Source organism: Drosophila mauritiana, chromosome 3R, assembly GCF_004382145.1.
Source record: "Drosophila mauritiana strain mau12 chromosome 3R, ASM438214v1, whole genome shotgun sequence".
Lineage (NCBI taxonomy): Eukaryota > Metazoa > Arthropoda > Insecta > Diptera > Drosophilidae > Drosophila > Drosophila mauritiana.
The window spans coordinates 13,114,819-13,136,217 of record NC_046670.1 but is presented as its reverse complement, the minus strand read 5'-3'; the positions used below and the strand labels follow the sequence as shown (position 1 = coordinate 13,136,217).

At 41.3% G+C, this 21,399-nt stretch overlaps 1 protein-coding gene and 1 long non-coding RNA gene across 2 annotated transcripts; one reads left to right on the top strand and one right to left on the bottom strand.

Moving 5' to 3' along the window:
- The first annotated feature begins 1,238 nt into the window (after positions 1-1,238).
- Positions 1,239-2,784, top strand: LOC117144805 (peptide tarsal-less AA). The gene has a single exon (XM_033310180.1). It carries the CDS (start codon positions 2,013-2,015, stop codon positions 2,109-2,111), a length of 99 nt encoding a protein of 32 aa, XP_033166071.1. The 5' UTR covers positions 1,239-2,012; the 3' UTR covers positions 2,112-2,784.
- Positions 2,785-15,136: 12,352 nt separating this feature from the next.
- Positions 15,137-15,649, bottom strand: LOC117144168. Its single transcript, XR_004459632.1, has 2 exons — positions 15,540-15,649; positions 15,137-15,438 (listed from the first exon to the last, which is right to left on the bottom strand). It is a non-coding gene; the product is annotated as an uncharacterized LOC117144168 (long non-coding RNA).
- Between the last annotated feature and the right edge of the window lie 5,750 nt (positions 15,650-21,399).

Here is a 21,399-nt window from a genome sequence, read left to right as displayed (position 1 = left end):
CTGACTCATGCCGAGCGTTTATCCTTTTTATGAGTCGGCAGTTGTGGCCTAAGCCCTTTGAGTCCTCAGCCTTCGAGTTGGCCCGGCTTAGGCTACCACAAATGTCACGTAAAGTGGGCAGTGGCTGTCGCGCCGCCGGCTCAAAGACCATTAATTTGGGACTTATGGCACATAAGGATATTAGCATTTTGGCAAGGATCCTCGGCTTGTCGTCTCTCTGTTTGACTAAGCGGCGACAGCCACAATCTTGGGTTAACATCTATATTCCTTCATTTGCACTTGGAAAAGTATATTAATGGATATTTGCACTGTGGATGTATACAACCTTACTTAGACCTGTGACCAAACAAAATCTTTGTATTTGTCATGCTGTTACAGAGATTTTTTACTATTGTAATCTTTTATTGAAGACATATTGTTCTAAGCAAGTACTGCAGATATTTTCAAAGTTAAAGGACTTTATCTTTTTGTATCGTTTCATTATCTTACATTTCTTGTAAATCTAGAAAAGTGGTAAAAACGTAATAATTAATACTTTGGTTTTTAAAATGTATTTATCAATTGAATTCAATTACCTAATTAAATACCTTATTCTTTGGGCTTTTAAATGTATTTATCAATTCAATTAAAAAAACAGTTTCCCACCTTTTCTTGCAAACCTTCTTTCATTTAAAAGGAAAGGCTATTGTCTTACTTTTATCACAATTTTTTCGAGTGCACTTTGCCCGGACAAAATTTGGCAATAAAATATACGTTAATTAGCTGCGGGCCTTAAAAGAAGGTGGAGTCTGTTGCCTCAGGATCGCAGTCTGAGAATCCAAGGACCAATGGAATTCCAGGATAGTTCCTACCTGAGCTCCTCCAACGCACACACACACACACATGAGCCTCACACACACTCACACTAACCCGGGGACGTGTGAGCAGAACGAGGCCACTCGATCAGAAACAGCTGTTTCGTGAATGAAATCCAGGTGGGTGTGAGCAGAGCGAGAAAGAGGGAGCGAGAGCGGAGAGAGAGAGCGAAAGCGAGAAATGCTCTACCTGGAAATGAATGAAAATACGATCGTGATCATCTCCCCACTCGCTCTCACCCACTCGCCTAAGAGAATGCTGCCATTAAGAGCGCGACGCACCTGCCGTATATCGTTCTCTTTTGCACTCGCTCCCGCTCTTGGAGCACACGACAGCGACGCCGGCAGCGACGTCGAGCCGGTCGAGCATTTAAGCTTACGACTTGACGAAAATCAAATCAAAAGATCGACAACATTCGACGAGTGCAGATCAGCAGCTAAAAGAAAACCAGCTGAGACATCAGAAAAGTCCGCAGATTTTCACGTAACGCCTTAAAGATTTTCCGTGCGGTTCCCGAACAAACCAAACATTATTAACAAACAATAAACGAATTTGTAGTGTCAGTGACTTTTGAACGCACGAAAAAATCCCCAAACACACAACCAAACGTGACTGTATAATCAGCCCCAAGAAACCCAACAACTGGTGGTGATAATAAAAGAACTTACAACAACAGCGCCGAGAACCAGTATAAAGTTCAATACCGCGCTGATTCAAATTAAACAAAGGAGAATCGACAGCAGCAGCAGCAGCAACAAAAAGCCAGCTCGGTTTTGTCATTCAAGTATTTTTGGTCAATACACGGCATTCGAAATGGCAGCCTACTTGGATCCAACTGGCCAGTACTAAAGAAGCTACGCGAAGACAGCAAGACATCGTAATCGTAGACCTCCTAAGAAAATCCAATAAATCACAGATCTTCGCCATGGCCGCCTATCTGGATCCCACTGGTCAGTACTGAAGTTGGAGCAAGCCAGCAGAAGCAGCTATATTTTGAGTTCCAAGCCGAAAGTTATTGAAAACAGTCTCAAAATGTCGCACGATTTGGACCCCACTGGCACCTACTAAGGTTCTACCGCAAGAACTCCACTTAGCCAAGCATTCTAAGGCTGAATACTATACCCACTTCAAAAGCCCCACAAATACAATCCTACAACATGCTGGATCCCACTGGTACCTACCGGCGACCCCGCGACGCGCAGGACTCCCGCCAAAAGAGGCGACAGGACTGCCTGGATCCAACCGGGCAGTACTAAACGCCGATACCCCAACTTCAGAGCCCCATAACGCCCGTGCCTTATCCACAAACTCTGGGCATGATTGGGGGAGCGCGCTGGTTGCGCGTTCGTGGCCGCGAGGAGACTTCCAGCTGCCGGCGGAGGAGAAAGCTGGGGATTGGGGCTTCCCCAAGCGATCTTGGGTAGCCCTGCGATGGAGACTTTTGTATTTATGTAGTTTTTGCGTAGCCTACCAATACCTATTATATTAATTATTTATTATTATCATACTATTTAAATTAAATACTGTTCATTGCTGTTCACAAAACACCGATACGCACACATACATATCCTATATCCTATATTGTATCACACATACACCATATATGTTATATATATATACTATACACTTGTAATTGCTTCTTCAAATTGGAAAAGATTACGCAAAGAGTATTACGTTTAGTGTCATATTTCCCGAGCAAATCATCGTTTGTTTAAATTATCATTTATTTATTGCCAACGATTTGTAATGTTCTTTTTTTCTCTCTCGCCGAGAGCAAGGAAAATCATTCGGAGCGAGATCTGTTTAGATCTTAAGCGTTTTAAGCTATTTATATGTCTACACCTTCGACCGACATCCAGAGACCCCCAACACACACCTCTCACACCCATTTAAAGATAATATTAAAAGAAAACCATATTTAAAACTGAACATTTTGAGTGCATTTTTACTTTTGCCGGAGGATTTTCCATCGATCGATGGGTGGTGTATGGATGGACCAGCGAGCAGCAAAAAATTGTCGCATTAAATTACAAGATTTTCCAGATACACAGATACATGCCCACACACACACACACACACACACTGAGTTAGATCTCTGGGGGCTCCGCCGCGGACAAATTGCTGCCGGGGGAGCATAAAATATGATTTTCCAAACGGCCAGCGCATATTTGATGAATCTGTGGGCATTAATTAATGTCACTGGGCGGTCGCCGGCGGCCAAGCGGCCTGGAAATGATCAATAAAAATGGAAAAACACGGAGGGGGGTAATGAAAACGCATTTCCCAATGCAAAAATATTATCCGGACAATCGAAAGAGCGAATCTTGATGCGGAAGTAAAAGTTCAATGTTCGTTTGTGCTCCACAAGTGATTAGGTCAATAATAGCACAACAACTACAGCCGAGAACTTGTGATTCTGAGAGAGAGTGGCAGAGAGAGTGCGAGCTCGCAGTTTTCTACTTAAGAGAAAACCGAGCTTTTCACGCTCTCAGCCAGCAGGTTTTTCCAGCAGGAAGTTCCCCCCGAAGAGGCAGTGCAACTCTTTCGCCAGAGAGCGGCGGAAAACGAGAGAGACTATTAATAGACACGCGCGCACTAGCTTTTCAGTATCAGTATGAAGTTCAGGGAAATCCACTCGCTACGAACAGCTGATCGCCAAGGTTGCTGCGCGGCCGGCGCTGATGACGTCGCCTAACGGAAAGCTTTCCCACTCAAAGCGAGTGATTCGAACTGAAAATGCAATTGGGCGATCGTCTCGGCCAGCTCGGGAATCCATCCCATCCAATCTGATTCGCTTGCAATCAGATCTTCCCAGGAACCCACACACGCGGTGACCCAGTTAACTTGTTGTCGCCAATATGAATGAATATCGCTTTCAGCCACAGAATGTGTATAAGCCAACTCATGTTCAACCGAAAAAAAAGCAGACAGCACGGGGGAAGAAAGTTGGGCGAAACTTTGAATACCCTTTAAAAGGAATCCTGGAGCAAAAATATTCTGGATTCTCGACATTCAATTTTGATTATTGTTTCTTAAGTCATATGCTTGACCTTGTGTTTTTATTACTATAGCCATATTATAGAAAGCAACAAATATTTTAAAAATAAATTGTAGTTTTATATCATATCAAACGGATTATATCTTATGGGATTCAATTGCTTGTCTGAAATATATTTCCAAGTGTCTTATAATATACATATGCCAAATTTCTGGAAAATCTGCAGGCCATTTCGCCCATCTCTTCACCGAAATAATGTGAAGTTCTTGAAAGGAAGAGTCTGTCTTCAGCACTTTCTTCTGCTCTTTAGTGAAGTGTGAATTCTGAAAACAAACTAACCCCAAAACGCTCGGCAAGGGTATCCAAATTAAATGAGGAAACGAAAAACCGATTCCTCATAACCGCAAGCAGAACTTTCTAAGTGAAAGTTGGCCGGGGATGGAGCTACTAGAAAATACTGCCAGTGCCTCGGACTCATCGCCCGACTTTTAGTCAGTCATTCAGAGTGCGACGGGATGACAGACCCCTTCAGTGCCGCCCCCGGATCCAACTTCCAGCTCCAGCTCCCAACGTCCCACGAGCCCCACACACAGATACTCACGCACACACGCATACTGGCGAACGTATAACTTGACCTACATTTGTGCAAGACAATAACAACGAAAAAAGGCAACAAAACAACACACACATACAAAACAAAAAAACAAAATTTACACACAACGCTCTGAGAAATGAAAAAAGAAAAGGCAAGAAATTTCCAACGGTACATGAGCTGCTGGCCGGGCCTGAATCAATGTTTATATATGAATCCGGCAGGGCTTCGGAATCGGAATCATCGAATTCGCTTTTCGATTCACAGGCCTCGCTCACTGGGCTTTGTTTCTGCCCAAAAGTTATTATCGTAAAATTGATTTCATTGAAGTAGCTGTCTTCGTCATCGGATCGGCTTGGTTTGGTCGAAGCTTTTGCACACATATGTATATATGTATCTGTATCTTGTAGCATGTATGCTACACATCGCTGTCTGGTACACTCCGCTTATGTATATTGATAATTAGGCGAAAGGTGAATAAACCCATTGGCTCGATGCCGCCGCTCCGCGTTCAATTTACACATTTTGGTATTTTGGTAAAAGAAATCGAGTCAGCAGACTGCAGCCCGTGGATCGGCGGTTCCGCATTGGAAAACGCTAGAAGACACCACAAATAGAAAGCGACAGTGGATGTCAAGTCAATCTGGGCCACAAACAGCTCTCTGGATGATTCGCTGGTCATTTGGATCTTCATTGGGGAAATCTATAATATTTTCTTATTGCATTCAAAAAATTTATGCTACTTTTATGAGGAAATTAGAGTGCAATTCAAAATCTGCAGTCATATAAACAAAAAACCATAATAGGATTAACATCTTCATAAAGCGGTTGTTATCATTTATGGGAGTTTAAATATTAAGGACATTTCATTGTTGGAATAATTATTTTAAAATAGTACAATTTCAATCAAATCCTATGGCATCCGAAAATTAGAGAGGCAAGATCGATCGGTTTGCTCCAGCGAATTTTCTACAATTTTCCTGTCACCATCTGGAAACTTCACGGATCCCCCAATCACCTCCACCAATAATTGCATTCGAGTAAAGTCCACGAGCAGTGCAACAAAAGCTACTCTTTCACTGGCGTTTTTCCTCGAGCGGAAGAAACAACAACTGAAGCCGAAAGATAAACAACAAACAAGCACTCTCACTGCTTTTGGGGCAACTCGAGGCAGAAAGGGTCAATGACATGGTCCAATTTCCAGAAGACTGAAGACTGCAGAGAGATGACTGTCTCCGTTGTTTTCAGTGTAAACAACGGCACCCCAATGAAGACGACAACGTCAAGAGCAATGGAACGCGCAGTCCGCCAGCGAAAACAAATTCAATTCACTTTCTATTCCAATGAAAAATCGCTCAAAGCTCTAGCGGCGTCTTGGAAACGAAAACACGCACACACAAAAATCAACAACAGTATCAACGAAAGTGGTAGACCAACAGCACAACTTTGGTCTTGCTCTTGGTCATACAACCCATTGATCTTCAGTCGCTTTCAAGTGGGGTAAACAACGGAGCACGCCTCATCAACAGCAGCAACATCAGCGCCAGCGATTGGTACACAGCGCAAAAATCGGGGGTGCCTTCGAAGCAATTCGATTCATCGGAGTGTTGAATCCAATAGTGCAGATAATCTTTATAAATATCTAATACAACTAACTATATTTACTTAATTATATATTTTCTAATAAATATCCACCATTTTGTGCGAGATCCTTGAATCCTTTTGGACCGATCCACGCACATCCAATTTCTTTCAGTGCGTCATTTGAAAGCGACTCTCAAACTGTTGTCTTTTTTTGGCTTTAACGGTTTCCGTTTTTTGTGTTAGTTGTTGTTTGTTTGTTCAGCCAGCAGCCGCACTTGTTGTTGTTGGTTCATTTGAATATCTAGTGAAAATTTCACCCAGACAAGTGCCTTTTGTTATATATTCAGTTTCAGTTTCATCTCCCTGGGTACCTTCAAAAAATATGATAGTTTCTCCTAATTTGCAAATATTTCTTTTATTTTTCTCCTTTTCTGTTTTTTGGCACAGCCAACGCAGAAAAAGAGAGAAGATAAATATTTAAAATATTTTTGAACTTGTTTCGCATAGTTTCGCGGCGATTCACGTGTCAGATTTAACATTTCGGCTTAATCTGGGCTTAGTCATCAAGTGGATTACATTTGATTCACCACAGGGCGTATGCGCAATATGCAGGCAAAATGGGTCGCTTGCCTTTAAATAAAGAAAAAATGGCATTAGGCGGGGGTTTTGGTTTTTCCCCCGCACTCAATGCAGAGAGACTTTGGCCCGCGGCCAACAAGAACCCAGGACTTAATAGGCCAACAGGGCAAAATATGCAACGTGGGGCACGTACGTACATACCTACGTTGGATGCAAAAATGGCAGAAGGTGGAAAAGCGCAGAATGAAAAGTGAAAAGTTAGCCAGCGGCAAAAGAGACAGTCGCGTTGAAAATGTCTTGGACTTGGTTTTGCCAATTGCAAATTACGTGCCATAAAAGCCAGCAAATGCTGACGTTTGGTGTGGGCCGTCTTACCCTCTTGCCTCTTCAAAGCCCATTCACATACATATATCCCCCTGCAAAAAAAGTCACCCACTCACTTGGCCACTTTCACGTCTAATGCCAAAACACGTTGCAATTTTCATTGCTTGGCACTGACTTTAGGCTTGTTGGCCAAGTCCAAGTTAACCAATTGCGCAGCCAGTGCCATTTGGCGAGCAAAAATATCTAATATCTGCCAGCGTTTCGTGTACTTACTTTCTGACGGCTGTTTTCTGTTTGCAGCCACTATCAGTGACGTCAGCAGTGGGGGCGGCAGGAAGGAGAGCTGGTGGGGTGGCGCAGCACCTGTGCAAACCTGGCTACTTGGCAAATAAATTGCGTAACGCGCTGTTCCTCGGTTTTTAGTTTCAGTTTCAGCATCAGCATCTCCACACACGCTAACGCCAGTCCACACGCCCACTGGCAGCTAGATTGTGTAATAGAAATAAGCACATGACAATTAATTAATAGCACCCAAAGTCGAACGCACGCGCCTACAGTTCGCCGTAAAATCAAACGAAAATAACTTCGAAAGCAGCCAAGTTCGCCGTTTTAGCGACAATTCAATTAAAAAGCTATTACACATTGTTTTTGGCAGCGCGTAGCCCTTGAATGGGGTACATTAGGTACCAGCTGGAAACTGAAAATATATATGTATCCTCTTCAAATCAAATGTATCATTTTATAGATTTTATAGATAAAGATATAGATTTTTTTAAATGATCCTTTTCCATACCAACTGTATTGAACAATGCAATTTAGTATAAGATGATTGTAGATACTTACAAGTGGAGATGGGAAAGTAAATAATCTACAAGCCAATTGCATTTTATAATCCGAATTTGATTGGGATTGATTTATAGCTAACTACCTGCTTACTAATTTAAATGATAGTAACATTATTTCTCCCCATTAAACACTGTTACAAGTCCATTAGAGTAATATGAATTCGACCTGCTGAAGGTGTCGGCATAACTCATAATTGTTTTATATGTAAAAATATCAAAGTATTTGGCCAAAACAGACAGAAAGAGCTCTTAAGCTTGGAGCTCCCCAGACGGCAAACGAAACGTGAGCTGGCCAAAAGACACACGCACACACACACACACACACTGATACCAAAAGCTGGCTACCTGTGTGTTTGTACACCTGTCAGGTGGGCATACTCTTGTATGCCTTTTGTTTTTCCCTTTAATTTTTTTTTTTGGGGCCTGAAGCTGAAACCAATCCATCTAGCGCCTCCTCTATCAGCATAACAATTAAGCTTAAATACTTTTTGCTCACTGACTGGCCCCAAAATGGGATTATTCACACTTGATTAGAGGCATGTGAAAATGTATATTCGGTCTTTTTTCATTGGGAAGCTTCAACCTGCATGCTGGCTATCAAAATTCATTCAAAACCACAAAATCCAGAAGAACGAGAGCTGGTGGCTACGTGACAATATTTTATGGCACACGAGCGTAGAGAAAATCAAATGCAGATCAAAGAAGACGAGAAGATCGCTGCTGTAAATGTAAATGTATTTCGATCATTAAAATGTTAATTTTCGGCTACGTATCCGTAAGATACAAGTGTATCTTTCGAGTGAGCTTTCAATGCATTTCGCTTGGAATATTTCCCACCTTGTGGGCACATGAAATGTGAATTCAAATAGACGAAACAAATAAAAATAAAACATAAATAAATACGCAAACACACTTACACAAGGCGAGCGAAAGAGACGGGGCTAGAGAGCCAGCATAGCAACATACAACAAAAATAAGTTCATTGAACTATTTGTGAGCTTTTTTGTTGCTGTGTGCATGTGTGTGTGTGAGTGTGTTTGTAGAGGTGTGTATCTGTGTTTCTTTAGTTTTATTCGTGGATTATGGTATCATAGCACATAGCTTCTTCTTCGAAAGGTTTTCGTCTGCCGCTTCAGTTGATTTTTTCTTTTTTTTTTGTTTTATTTTCATTTTTTGTTTGAGGTGTCATGTGCTTCTTTTGGGTCTTGGATTTCGGCCTTTGTTTGCCGGCCATCGTCGATGGTAATGTAAACTTTTATAACGAAATTAAAATTGATAGCAACACTCAACTGTGATTAATCACACTCATAAGTGGCTTGGGAAGTTGGTGGCCCTTTTCCTGCCAGTCATTCTCCATCCCGGAATGCCCGAAAACCCAGCCCCGATTAACCCATTACTTGCCACGCGAAGTCGCGACATTTAATTCGACATAAAAAAGGGGTGCGACCTTGAGACTAGCAGGTGAGAATCACATTAAATGCAAGTCCTCTGTCTGAAAAAATCGAGATTGAAATTAAATCCCAAACAATACGGGCAATGGGACCGAAAGTATTCCTATCGCACTCATTAAACGGGGCAAAACTCGTCTGCTTGCTGGCAAACAGAATGCACTTAATTAACTTGGCTTCAAATAAATTGCGATTGCGAAAGTGTATTTGTGCATTTTGTATCCCAATAGTCTTGGGACCACGCCAGACGATCCCGGCACATTACTCTTATTTTTATTATACTTCTTTGTTGCACAGATTAGCACCAATTAATTACTGTATCGTATTTTAAGCGAAACAAGTATTTCGCCTTGTTTATTGTTATTTCCCTCGGGAATCTTTTCTTTTTTTTTGGTAAGAAATACACCCAGAAACCGGAATATGACGTAAATCGGGGAGCTAATCCCAATTACATGGGAATATTTTGGAGCTGAATGATCTAGTTAGCGATCAATGCCGATTAAATTAGAATAAATAACAATTGCATATTTATTAACAATAAGCCAGTTGGAATCATTTGTTGGAATCATTTGTTGGATTCGGATTAAGCAAATTAGCTAACAATAGATACTAATAATAAAGCAGTTCTGGGATGAATGCACAAATAAATTTGCACACGTTGGGCATATCATTATCTAGTTCTCTTTCAATTTAACGTTGGTCAAAAAATATAAATTAAAATATTATTAAATTTAAATTAATTATTAAGATTTATTACTTCCTCTTTAGGAGTCACTAAGTTGGCATTACACATGCTCACGATTCAGAGAGGCAATCACCCCATTTATGGCATGTGTCGCATTAAAAGTTTGGCTTCTGCATAAGCCCGATCAGTAAACATGCAAATGGCCCAAAGGCGTTTAATGCACAAAATGCGCCGCAGACGCACTCCCCTGCATTCCCCGAAAAACGCCGATACTCCCCCATTGTTACAGTTACGTTACCACCTACGGCGAACAAAGCCGCTCGCTGACAACATAAATAAACAATTAATAATTTAGATATAAATTAGAATAAGGCGGGGAACAACAGCAGTTTACGCGGCAGCACTCGTGCCACACTCGACTTCGCCTCAAAGCCAAGTTCAATATCAAACAACACGCGCTGTTCGCGAGCTTGAGATCAGTAAGCTCAATGATCGGATCGCATAGTATCGCCTAGTGAAGTATCTGTATCTGAAAAAGACGCCTAGTCATAGTTACACACACACACATACTCACTCGATATCATGCCGATCTGATGGAGAACAGGAAGCATTACGGAGATAAAAACGCCATAAATGGCGATTTGCAATAAATCAAAATTAGCAGCATACAACTTTGGGCCAAAACACACACGCCCTTTTGGCCGCGGCCAAAACTCCCCTCCTCCCTCCGCCGACCAATGTGCACCCGTCTCACTCTGTCGCTAAGTGCAGGCTGCAATCAATGCCGTAATAGCAACAAAAACAACAGCAATAACAGCAATAACAACTTCCGTATTTCATGCGCTGTAATTTAGCTCAAGTAACAAAATGCAAAGCCAAACTAAATGTTGACGGTGACGCGACGCGACGCTGAAACTTTTCAGATGAGAGCGGCCAGATGCACTGCGCGAAAAGCGGGGGTCAAAGTTCGATTTGATTTCCGTTGTATTCTTGAGTGTTATGTAAAATCTCAAGCTGCTCAAATTTGATCAAATTTATGTAATTATAAACTGAAGATTTCACTCTGTGCATGAATTCCAACATTTTTGAAATCAATCTTTTAAATAATAACGATATAAAGTTTAATTCATTAGTTTTCTAAGTAAATGAATTTTTAGAAATGAAACCTATGAAAAATATATAAAATAATACTTTAGCATTGCTGTATATGTTTATGTTTTGATAGTTCACTTTCTAACGCAACTATCTTCAAGTTCCTTAAATATCAGATACTTTTAACTATCGATTTTTTCGATCTGCATTCTTTAAGCTGCAATCGAATACCTGCGGCCCAAAGGCGACTCTAAACACGTCTGCATTCGATGGCCAGCCACTCGGTGCGATTTGAGTCGATTTCGTGTTTACATACAAATTGACATAATTTGTTTATAAATGTTTAATGATCGGCTGCTGACCGGGCCCAGACGCGTACTGTTGACTATTGGCCATTGTGCAAATACACAAATAATATGCGAGGCGAAAGAGAACATGCTAATGCAGATATCAAAATCCGCACGAACCGCTGACATTTGCTGCCGTAAATTGAGATACTTAATGCACCAGGCCAAGACAGCGCAATTGTTCAACATCATTTGTGGCAATTTATAAGTATGTGATATTAATTAATTGATTGAACGCCAACGCACACGATAATTCGATTTATTTACAAGTCCAACTCGTTGGCAGAGTTCGCAAATCCAGAAAATCGAGCGATTAGAACTGGATATGCATATCCTTAACTTCTTACTTGTATCATTGTAGAAATGTTGAAATAATCGTATTGATTGCATAACACACGAATCATCAGCCAGGAGAAGAAGAAGAACAAGCGAAATGAGCTGCCGGGAATATTTGGGGAAAAAATAATAACAAAGGGGAAAAAATTAATTAACATATTTTTTTTACTAAGTTGTTTGACGAAAGCCATCCGAGCATTTGCATATAATTAAGGGACTTGGTGTACGTAATAGCATTAAGTTCGTAGATAATAGCTGTGTCTATTTAGAAGAATTAAGTTTGTATGGTTTTGTACGAAAATCTATAAATAGTTACAAGAAAATTGAACTAAGTCGTATATTTTGATTTTATAAAACCAATTTTTAGATGGAGGATATTATGCTAAGTTCTAAAAAAAGCGAGTTAAAATGAGATAAGTAATTCGAATAATTTAAGTAAGTGTTCGGCACACTTTCCAAAAGTTCTGGTTTCGCCCCCCGATTATATATTTATACACTCAAACAGCTCGAAATAAAAAACAATACCCAAACCCAACCCAGTTGCGATCAAGTGACGCAAATGAAGGCACCATAAATTGTATATATATATCTGCGATATATCGAAATCGACCCCCGGGCAGTACGTGTACATACATACATACATAAGTGCATTATTAGCACTTTCATGGAACTGAAAATGGAAATGTCAAATGGGCGCTGGACTCGGAGTGCGTAGAAGTAATAGACTGGCGACCAAAGTCGAGTAGATCGGTCATATGGATCGGGCATATACATATGTACACACTGCTGGCTGGCCTGGTCATTACAATTATTATTACATATTAACATTGGTAGCATTCTTACATACTTAATACATTATTACAGTAATTTAATAACATGTTCTCATGGTCAACCTGCTGCCCCGGCGGAGTGGAGTGCCAAGTGGATTCCATCCGATCCAATCCAATCCGAACCGATGCGAGTGCTGGAGTATCGCCACGCTGCATATTTTAAAGAGCTTACATTGTAGCCAAGAGCCAAGAATCAAGAGCTGGACCACCGCCAACAACAACAGGAGGTCATAATGAACGACACTTTACGGGCAATCCGGCAATCCGCTCCATTGATGGCTCAATGGGGTTCCGATCTATTCCAATGCCCGTTCCTGGGTCAAATCAAATGCCCCGCAGATACAGATACAGATACAGAGACGGATTCAGATACAACCATCAAATATCACGATTTTCAGCTGTCACCCCGAGTCGCCTTAGATGCGGATGCGGACATTTGAGATAGCTTCAGATTGGTTCGGCTTGGCTTGGCTTGACTTGGATTGGATTGAATTGGCTGGTGGAAAGTGAAAATGCATCGGTCTAATTATAACACGTGATTTCATCGGACGCGCATGATTTATGCGCAAGTGCAAGTGCAAGTGCACCAGTTCCAGATCCGGCAACAACAATGGCCCACAAGCTGATTGGATTCGGATTCGGATTCGGATTGTCTTGGGGGATGCATAGAGCTCAAGTTCAATGTGGAAGCGGCTAATCCGAGCCGCCAGACAAGGCGAACCCTTGAAAATGGAAGCGCCTCACTCGCTATCTAATGCAGGGTGGAAAAAGCTCAAGTCGTAGATAAAACAATATTATAAGTTAATTAATTAAATGTGCAATTCATTCTATTAATCAAATTTAAAAACTAATTTATAACTTTCATAGTTTACTGCTTCAAATGAACTGCTTACAGTTAATTACCATATCCGAGTTCTTTTACCATACAAAGTTCCACTTGACAATTGACAGATATTTCTCGCGGTGTAGGGGGCCTCCGCCATGCATCCGATACGCCTCTGGACACCCAAAACCGCAAACCTCGACGTGCAAATGTCTATGCAAATGGGGCACCCTCAGCACTTGGCATCCCCTCGCCCTCGCCATCGAATCGTCGGCTTTTGCACAAACAATTCCATTTCGCTTTTAATTTCTTCGCGCAGCGTTTTTCGTGTGTGTTTGTCAACTAAATTGGGTATAGTTTATGCGGTTTTTATGAATCTGACCTTAGTCATGATCATGAAACGCTCTAAGCTGAACCAATTCCCCCACTCACTCACTGGATTGCAATTAGGGCATGAATGGGGAAACTCAGTGCCAGTTACCCAGTGCAAAAGAGCCTGGAAATTGGATAACAAGAGCAGGAGATTGGATTGGGGTGATTGCTCAAATGATACTAATATTTTATAAATTATACATGCTAACCTGACACGGAGGAATCTAAAAGTACATAAAATGCACAAATTGTAGTATTTAGGAATATTTAAAATGAGTTGTGTAAGGAGTAAGTTGCGTAATTTCAAATCTTTCGTCCAAACTTAAAGGGCTGACACAAATTGACTTCTGCCTTAATTTAATGCGAATATTTTAGCCCACAATGACAGAAGCTAACGAACCTAAATCTTGTTTAATTGATATGAGTTAAGTTCCCAAGCTAATTCGTTCTTTGGACCAATCGGAAAACCGAGTATTGACACATTTGCTGGCGCGGCTTCAAACAAGCTCTAAATCAAGTTCAAAGTCAAACTAATTATCGGCAATTTGGCTAATCAATAATAGCAGCTAGCGAGCATATACATAGAAAAATTCCCCCGCCCAAAAAGACATATGAAACATGTTTGGTTTAAGCTGGTGTTTATATTTAGTTTCGCCGTTTTTTGGTTTGGGCCGCCACAACAAAGCGCTTTGACCAGCCAAACTACTTACACCGACTGTCTACAGAGTATCGTCAGCACACAACACACAACACACAAATAAATAATTTAAGGCAAATACAGGCAGCAGCAGCAAATCAACGCGAACAGCAATATTTTGGCAGCGAACTTGTTTGATTTGCATAAAGTCGCACAAATAAAAACGATGCAATTAAAAAGGCGCGCGCGTAGATCCAGTCAGCTGATGATGGTTTCGGATTGGCTGGAGTTGGCCAGAAATATGGCCAAAAGGGGGTGGGGGCGGGCATCTCCCGGGGGGATCGGCGACTGGAGCCGCCGGCAGTTGGATAAATTTAAATACATTTTTTATATGCACTTTGTTGACTTTTTGCGCTTCGCCGTCGGAATTCAGGAATCGGAATCCGCTGTGCCGAAACTAGTTCGTCGCAGAATTAGTGCAGTAAATATACACAAAAGTAAAAAAAAAATATAAATAAAAATAAAAACAAAAACTCAAGAAATGTATAACATGGCTGTGTGCGGCTTAAATATGTATGTACTGCTTAAATAAGTTTTATTTAGCGTGTTCTATTGAAAGGACAATAAACTCGCGGCGAAACCTCAAGGTCGACCACATCGCATTAGAAGACTGCGATCGATTCTAATTCGGGTCGCATTTGCGTCTAAACATCTGTATCTGTTCTAAAATCAGATATTTGGCTATGCAAATTGCAACGACTATTATCACTAATCAAAAACCAAATCGTCTCGAAGCGGACACTTCATTTTTATTGTCTCAAATACCTATTTGTGGGGTTCACGAAGATTAGATGAGCACGAGGATGACTAAGGGTTCTGCTGAACCCTTCTTGGGCAACCGTCTAGCAGCAAGGGTATCCACAGTAGCAGCCGCCACAGGGTCCACAGGCATAGCATGGTCCGCAGACATTCGGTCCATAGCAGGGTCCACATCCGCCTCCGCATGGTCCGCATGGACCACAGCAGGGTCCGCAGCAAGGTCCGCAACAGGGTCCACAGGGTCCGCAGCACATGATTAATTCGTAAAGGTTCTGACGGGAGAAAAGGTACGTTCAAATGATATGCCATAGGAGTTTTTCACACATTTCCATTTCTGTAGATTTTCACTTATTTTCACTTATTTTCCACTCACTTTGAACCGAACAAAAAGATATAATTTGAGACTAGACAACAAATTTTGATGTGTTCAGGCCGAAAGGACAAATAATAATGATACAAAATCGGCTTACGCACAGGTATATCGTTTTGACAAGTCGGACTGAAGAGGCAAAGGATACTTTATATAACATTTTGTATAAAACACTTGCTAAAGTAATCTTCATGTGAATTAACCTTTATATTCCGATCCCACCTAGTTATCTCATCCAACTGGGTAGGAACGCATCAAGGTGCCACTATTTTTCCAGTGCACTGTAGCACATAAACGAGGTAAATGAGATTTAAATTTTTGTTTCGTCGGATCATGTGTTCATTGCACCCGGCTGAAGTTCGGAATCGCTGCCGGTTCTCAAGTCGAGTTCTGCGCTGCACTTTTGTTTACTCTTGATTTTATCGTACTTTTTGATTAAGTGCATGGCGCATAGCCGATTGCCGATTGCCAAGAATCCGGGTATCGGGGCTGAACGGGTATACTATATATGCAAGTGTATATTAAGTTCATTATCTGGCCGAAGAGTTGTTTTTTCCCCAGCCGAATCGAGCCAAGAATGTCGTCGCATTGAAAGAGGTCAATCACCAGCGATTGCGCCTTGGATGTCACTCGGTGTAATTGAGCGCAATTTATTTCATTTGCTAACGATTTTACGATTTCGGGTTTAATTAACTCCCGTAAAGCAGGAAGCCTAGTGGACCAGTTGACAGAGCTCGCCAGCCTCCAAAATGGAACCCTAGTGTTATACACAATGATTATACAATGATTTGTATTTGTGCATGACTGAGTCAGCCGGGCAGAAAAGTATGGGTTGCAAATAAAAAGCGCATAATAGGCGTTTAAATGCAATTTTCTCCGCAAAATGGTCGGGCGAAATATCAAAAATTCGAATTATATGTTTTGCCGCATGTTGATTAGAATGAAAAATGCATGTGTGTGTGTGTGTCGGTCAGCAGAGGCAGAAGCCGAAGCAAAAACCGCACAGAAGTCCTCTCCCTTCTAGCAGAAATATTTGGGTAGAATCCCGCATCCGAGGAGACGGACAAGTCCAACTCAAAGTCGTTCTGTTTCGGCACGGTGAAAAATCACCATCATAGAAAATCGTGAATCAAAATATATATAACGTAGTGACGAAAAGCGTCTCAAAGAAGTGTGAAAAGGAGCAGAGTAAGATATTTTAAATATATTATATTATATTACAGAGTATCTAATATAAAGTGAATCAAACTTAGTTACATAAATCCAGCAGCGAACATAGTGACGAAACGCGTCTCAATCGAATCGAAAAGCGGCAGCAGATTTTTAAAAATTGATTTTCTTACCACATATATTTATCTTCAAAATATTCATTGCTAAAAACCATAAAAGTGACCATTTTCGATTGTTAATGACTTTGATTGAATTTTTCTCTCTGTGGCTCTCTGGTTTTTTTTTCCAAGCTCGAGATGGATGGAACTCTGGTCAATAATTTTGTGAGGGTGCCGCCAAAAGGGCAGCAGACGCTGCTCTAACTTAGTTTTTTCGTTCATATTTGTGGCTGGCCTTTGTTTGAAATAGATTATTGGCAATACATATGTATACAAATATTTTGTATTTCGTCTGGCGACGGGAGTTCAAGGATTTTTATTGGGTTCAGTGAACCAAATGTCTTTCCTCCGGCCGGAAATATCGAATTCGCTTTAATTATGGCCCCTCGCATCAACTTATTAATATAAGTTTGATGAAAAGTGAAACACAATGGGCACACGCAGATGTCATCATCATCGGCTGGAAAGCGCTGAGTACAGCCAGAGTCAGCCCGGGGAAATCAATATCCGTAATATCCCTATCCCTAAGTGTGCGCCCTAATGACTTTAGGGGCGTGGCCGTCGAGGGGCCAAAGGTAAAGAGTAAACGGCGGGATTTTAGGTAACCCGAGCAACCGACGAAAGTGAAGAAAGCACGTGCCGCCCCTTAAAAAGTGGCAGCCGATCGCTAGAAAGGAAAAGTAAGTCGCAGTTCTAAAAGTCGGAGATATATGCACATACATAGTACTCTGATTAAATATATTATTAAATAATAAATACTATTTAAGTGTCTAAATCAAAGGTGAAAAATACTGCAGGTGTAAAAAGGAAACCTGAGAATCCAAAGGAAAGTGGTATATATATAATATAGGTAGTTCTGGGCACGTGCCGCCCCCCGAAAAAGGATTCAGCTGCCTTGAAAAAGGAAAGTGAACGCATAGCGATCCGATCCGATACGATCCCATCCGAGTTGAGATCGAAATCGTAGGATTGTGGAAGTCTGGAACTGCGATTGATCGTGCGACATGGGATGCGGCTGATGGGGCAGTCAGAAATTCCTAAGAAAATGGAGCACACACACAAAAAACGCAGCACGCAAAAAAAGGGTGGAATACAATATAATAATAATAAGGAGCGAGGCAGCCGAGATCTCGTATTATTTAATTTGGAACTGGGCCGCTCTTTTCGCCCATGTTTTTTTTTCTGCACCGGTATCAATGAATCGAAATGAATTGAAATAAAATGAAATGAAATGCGAATGTCTCGATCGCGTGCGGCAACATTTTCACAGATTTCAGATTTCGAGTTTTGAGCTTTTTGCCCCGGATTCTGATTCTGCGTTTTGATTTGTGCCTCCTTTTGATCGTGCCTCGTTTTTTTTTACTCTTTTACGCAGTTTGTGTGTAATATCGGGGGTTGTGTCTTGTGTTTAGGCTATAAATGGCATATTAATACATACTTGTGTTTAACCCTCGAGTGCCTAGGGGGTATTTCTGTCCATCATATCATTTTCTCAAGTGATATCTGCCACATCTCACCCTTTGACGAATACATTTAATCCTTTAAATAGTTGTGTATGCCACTAAAATATTGAAAATATGATAGCTACCAAAGTAAATTCTAGCAAATTGCTAATGAAATATTCAACTCATTCTTAAGAGCAGCTTGCTTGGTGGGTTAATTCCCAATTTTCTTGCCAAATATTTCGACCAATGCGAATTTTTTTTTCCCACTTAGTTGATGACTAATACGCATGCAAGTTCCGCGAAAAGTCCGCCCCCGCGCCCCTCTGCATTCCACAGATAGTTGCCAGCCAAATTGCAACTCAATTATAAATTGCAAGGGGGAAAATGAAATGAATGAAAAAAAAACCAAGCGAAGAGCGAAACCGAAACCAAAGCCAAGAAAAAACCCAAAACAGTCGCAGTGTAAAATTGTAGCTTAGGCAGCGCCAAAAACAACTAATTTATCTGCGAGTTTCGCATGCTAACTACCACACACACACAGTCGTAGAAGGAAAAAGAGCTCGAAAACATCAATGGAAATGCCATGAAAATGCTAGTGGAGCTCTGGAAAAACCATGAAATGTGCGAGTAAGAGGAAAATCTTCCGCGTTTGTGTAATGCAGGAAGATTTTCCATGATGTTTGTTTTGTATTCGCTTTACATTTTCCCCAAGCGGCTGAAGATATATGCACGCTTGTCAGTTTGGCAATTACTTGAAAAAATAGGGCGTATAATTAAGGCAAATCTAGGTATCCAAAGGAATACATTTAAAAGAAATTATATTTCATTAAAAATATATATATTTCAAAGTAAAAATGTTGGCATTGTAGAAACTTAAACAATGAAAATTATTCAGCGCACCTGTTTTAATTTGTATTATTTTTTTTTCAGTGCTTTGACAATTTTTCGTGGGATTTGCATGTGGCGCCAAAATATCTGTAGATCACCACCATGTCGATTCCAACGATTTGATGCTACGAATCTGCTGGAAAAGCGCATCATCTTCTCTGGATAACTTGAGATGTGAGATGGAAGATCGCAGTTCGCAGATCGGAGATCGCATATCGATGATCGAAGATCGAAGATCCGAGAGCGAAAGCACAAGCTCTGCGAAAGAAAGCAGGTGAGAGCGGCGTCCGCTCGTAAAGAGCTCAAAACATGACACCCCAGATGGGCCGCCAGCTCCTGGGGCGAAGGGTGAGGCGGGGTGGGAGCGGTTAGGCGGTCAGGGGGTGGTCGCTGTTGCGAGAGGGAGCAAGAAGCGAGGGGGAGGGAACACCGTGCGAAAGTGAAATCGAACCTTCGCTGCCGGCGTTTGCGCTTTTAAGCAGCAACAAAAACAACTAAGCCGGTTTCAAAGTTTACGAGGGGCGCGACTGCGGCGCACAGTGTTTTAGGATCCAAAAAAAAGTGTAGTGTGTAGAGTTACTTAATATTTAGTATATTTCTAAGAATTTTTATAGCTATTTTAAGTTATTTATTCATTAAAAAAAAAACAAGTAAAGAAGATTTAATAAAGCTGAATAAAGACTTATGTAGCAAAATAATATATTATGACACACTGTGCGCCGCAGAATTGACTTTTCACAAGTGCAGAAAGTGCGCCGCTGCTGGCTTTAATTAATAATAACAAAAAAAAAAAAAAAACGAATTTGTAAGAGTTTCGCATTTATTTTTACAGGCGGTGAATGAAAATCCGTTTCGGTTTTAATTTTAATTTTGGCTCCTGCTGCCGGCAGCGCAGCTTTGCTTTTTGGCCCGGTCGTTGATCTTTGTCCGACTGGGCTTTCGTCACCAAGCGTTTTGCATACGTGAGCGACCGCTCACTGACGCGTTGGCCGGGCCCCAAATCCCCGAATTATAATTACCCATCGATTGCCGGGTGGGTGGGTGACTTTTCCGGCGATTCGGACGCACTTGCTAAGTGCTAATTGCGGACAGGATCCTTACTCGGTCACAGTCCGCAGAAATAAAGATGCAGAGCTCGTCTTTATTGTTTGTTGATATAAATCGTGTGTCTTAAATAAATTAAATTTTGGAACATTTATAAACTATGAAAGCTTAAACTTTGATGTTTTTGAAAAACTTGTGTGCATGGATTATGAAATCATAAGGTTAACGCTGACCAATAACATATTAGAAATGCAGTTGACAACCCTAGTAACAATGTTGCTTTTCATATAGTTTCAATTATAGGTTGACTTACTAATAGTCCTTACATTTACTGTGTATATTTGGCATGTGCAAATCTTTGCGACCATGATGTCCAGAATTTCCCCTACCCTTTGGTCAAAATCATGATTGTGTCGAGCAGTTCCCGGGGCAATTGGCAATGCAAATCAATTTTGAGATCTTTGCAAATATGCAGCTTTAATTAGTTAATAAGTGGCGCTGGCTTGCAGCTGACACCGTCGCGACATGGCCATGGCTTTGGGTGCTACCGTGACTGGTGGCTATGGCTATGGCTACCCAGGATTCCTCAGACGACTGCCGCTGATAAAGCTGGACTGGACCACAAATGGGCGTCGAGCGCAATTAGCGCCATATATCAATTACCGAGCACTCCGCTCCACATTACGTATACGCAGACGACGCGCCGCTAAGGTGTTTTCATTATAAATCATTTATTCAAATTGCATATTACGCCGACCGACTGGCTGTGGTCAGCACCTCGGCCAAGCTGACCACTGCTCTGATTGGGTTCCGGCGTCGGGTCTTGTCGCAAACAGCTGATCGATTGATCGGACCGATCGGATCGGATCGGGTGAGTACATGGTATGATAACCACTTGACGCCTCCCAAGCGGACAGCTGTCGGGCGGCAATCGCCGAGCATAAACAATATTTAAATTAATAGGAGTTTTCAAAGAATTCAAGCTGCTACAAGCTGAAACTACCAGGGGAACTATGCATTTTTTACTATATAAGCATTCAGATAATGTGTCCTGGAACGAAAAGAAAAGGCCAACAATCAAGTGCATTATACACATTTTTTACTAAAGATCAGTCGTTCTTATTAAAAAGACTGTAATCGTTGGGAAAACTCGATTTA

Coding starts and splice junctions, on each gene's coding strand:
- LOC117144805 (XM_033310180.1), top strand. CDS start 2,013: ATGCTGGATCCCACTGGTACCTACCGGCGACCCCGCGACGCGCAGGAC.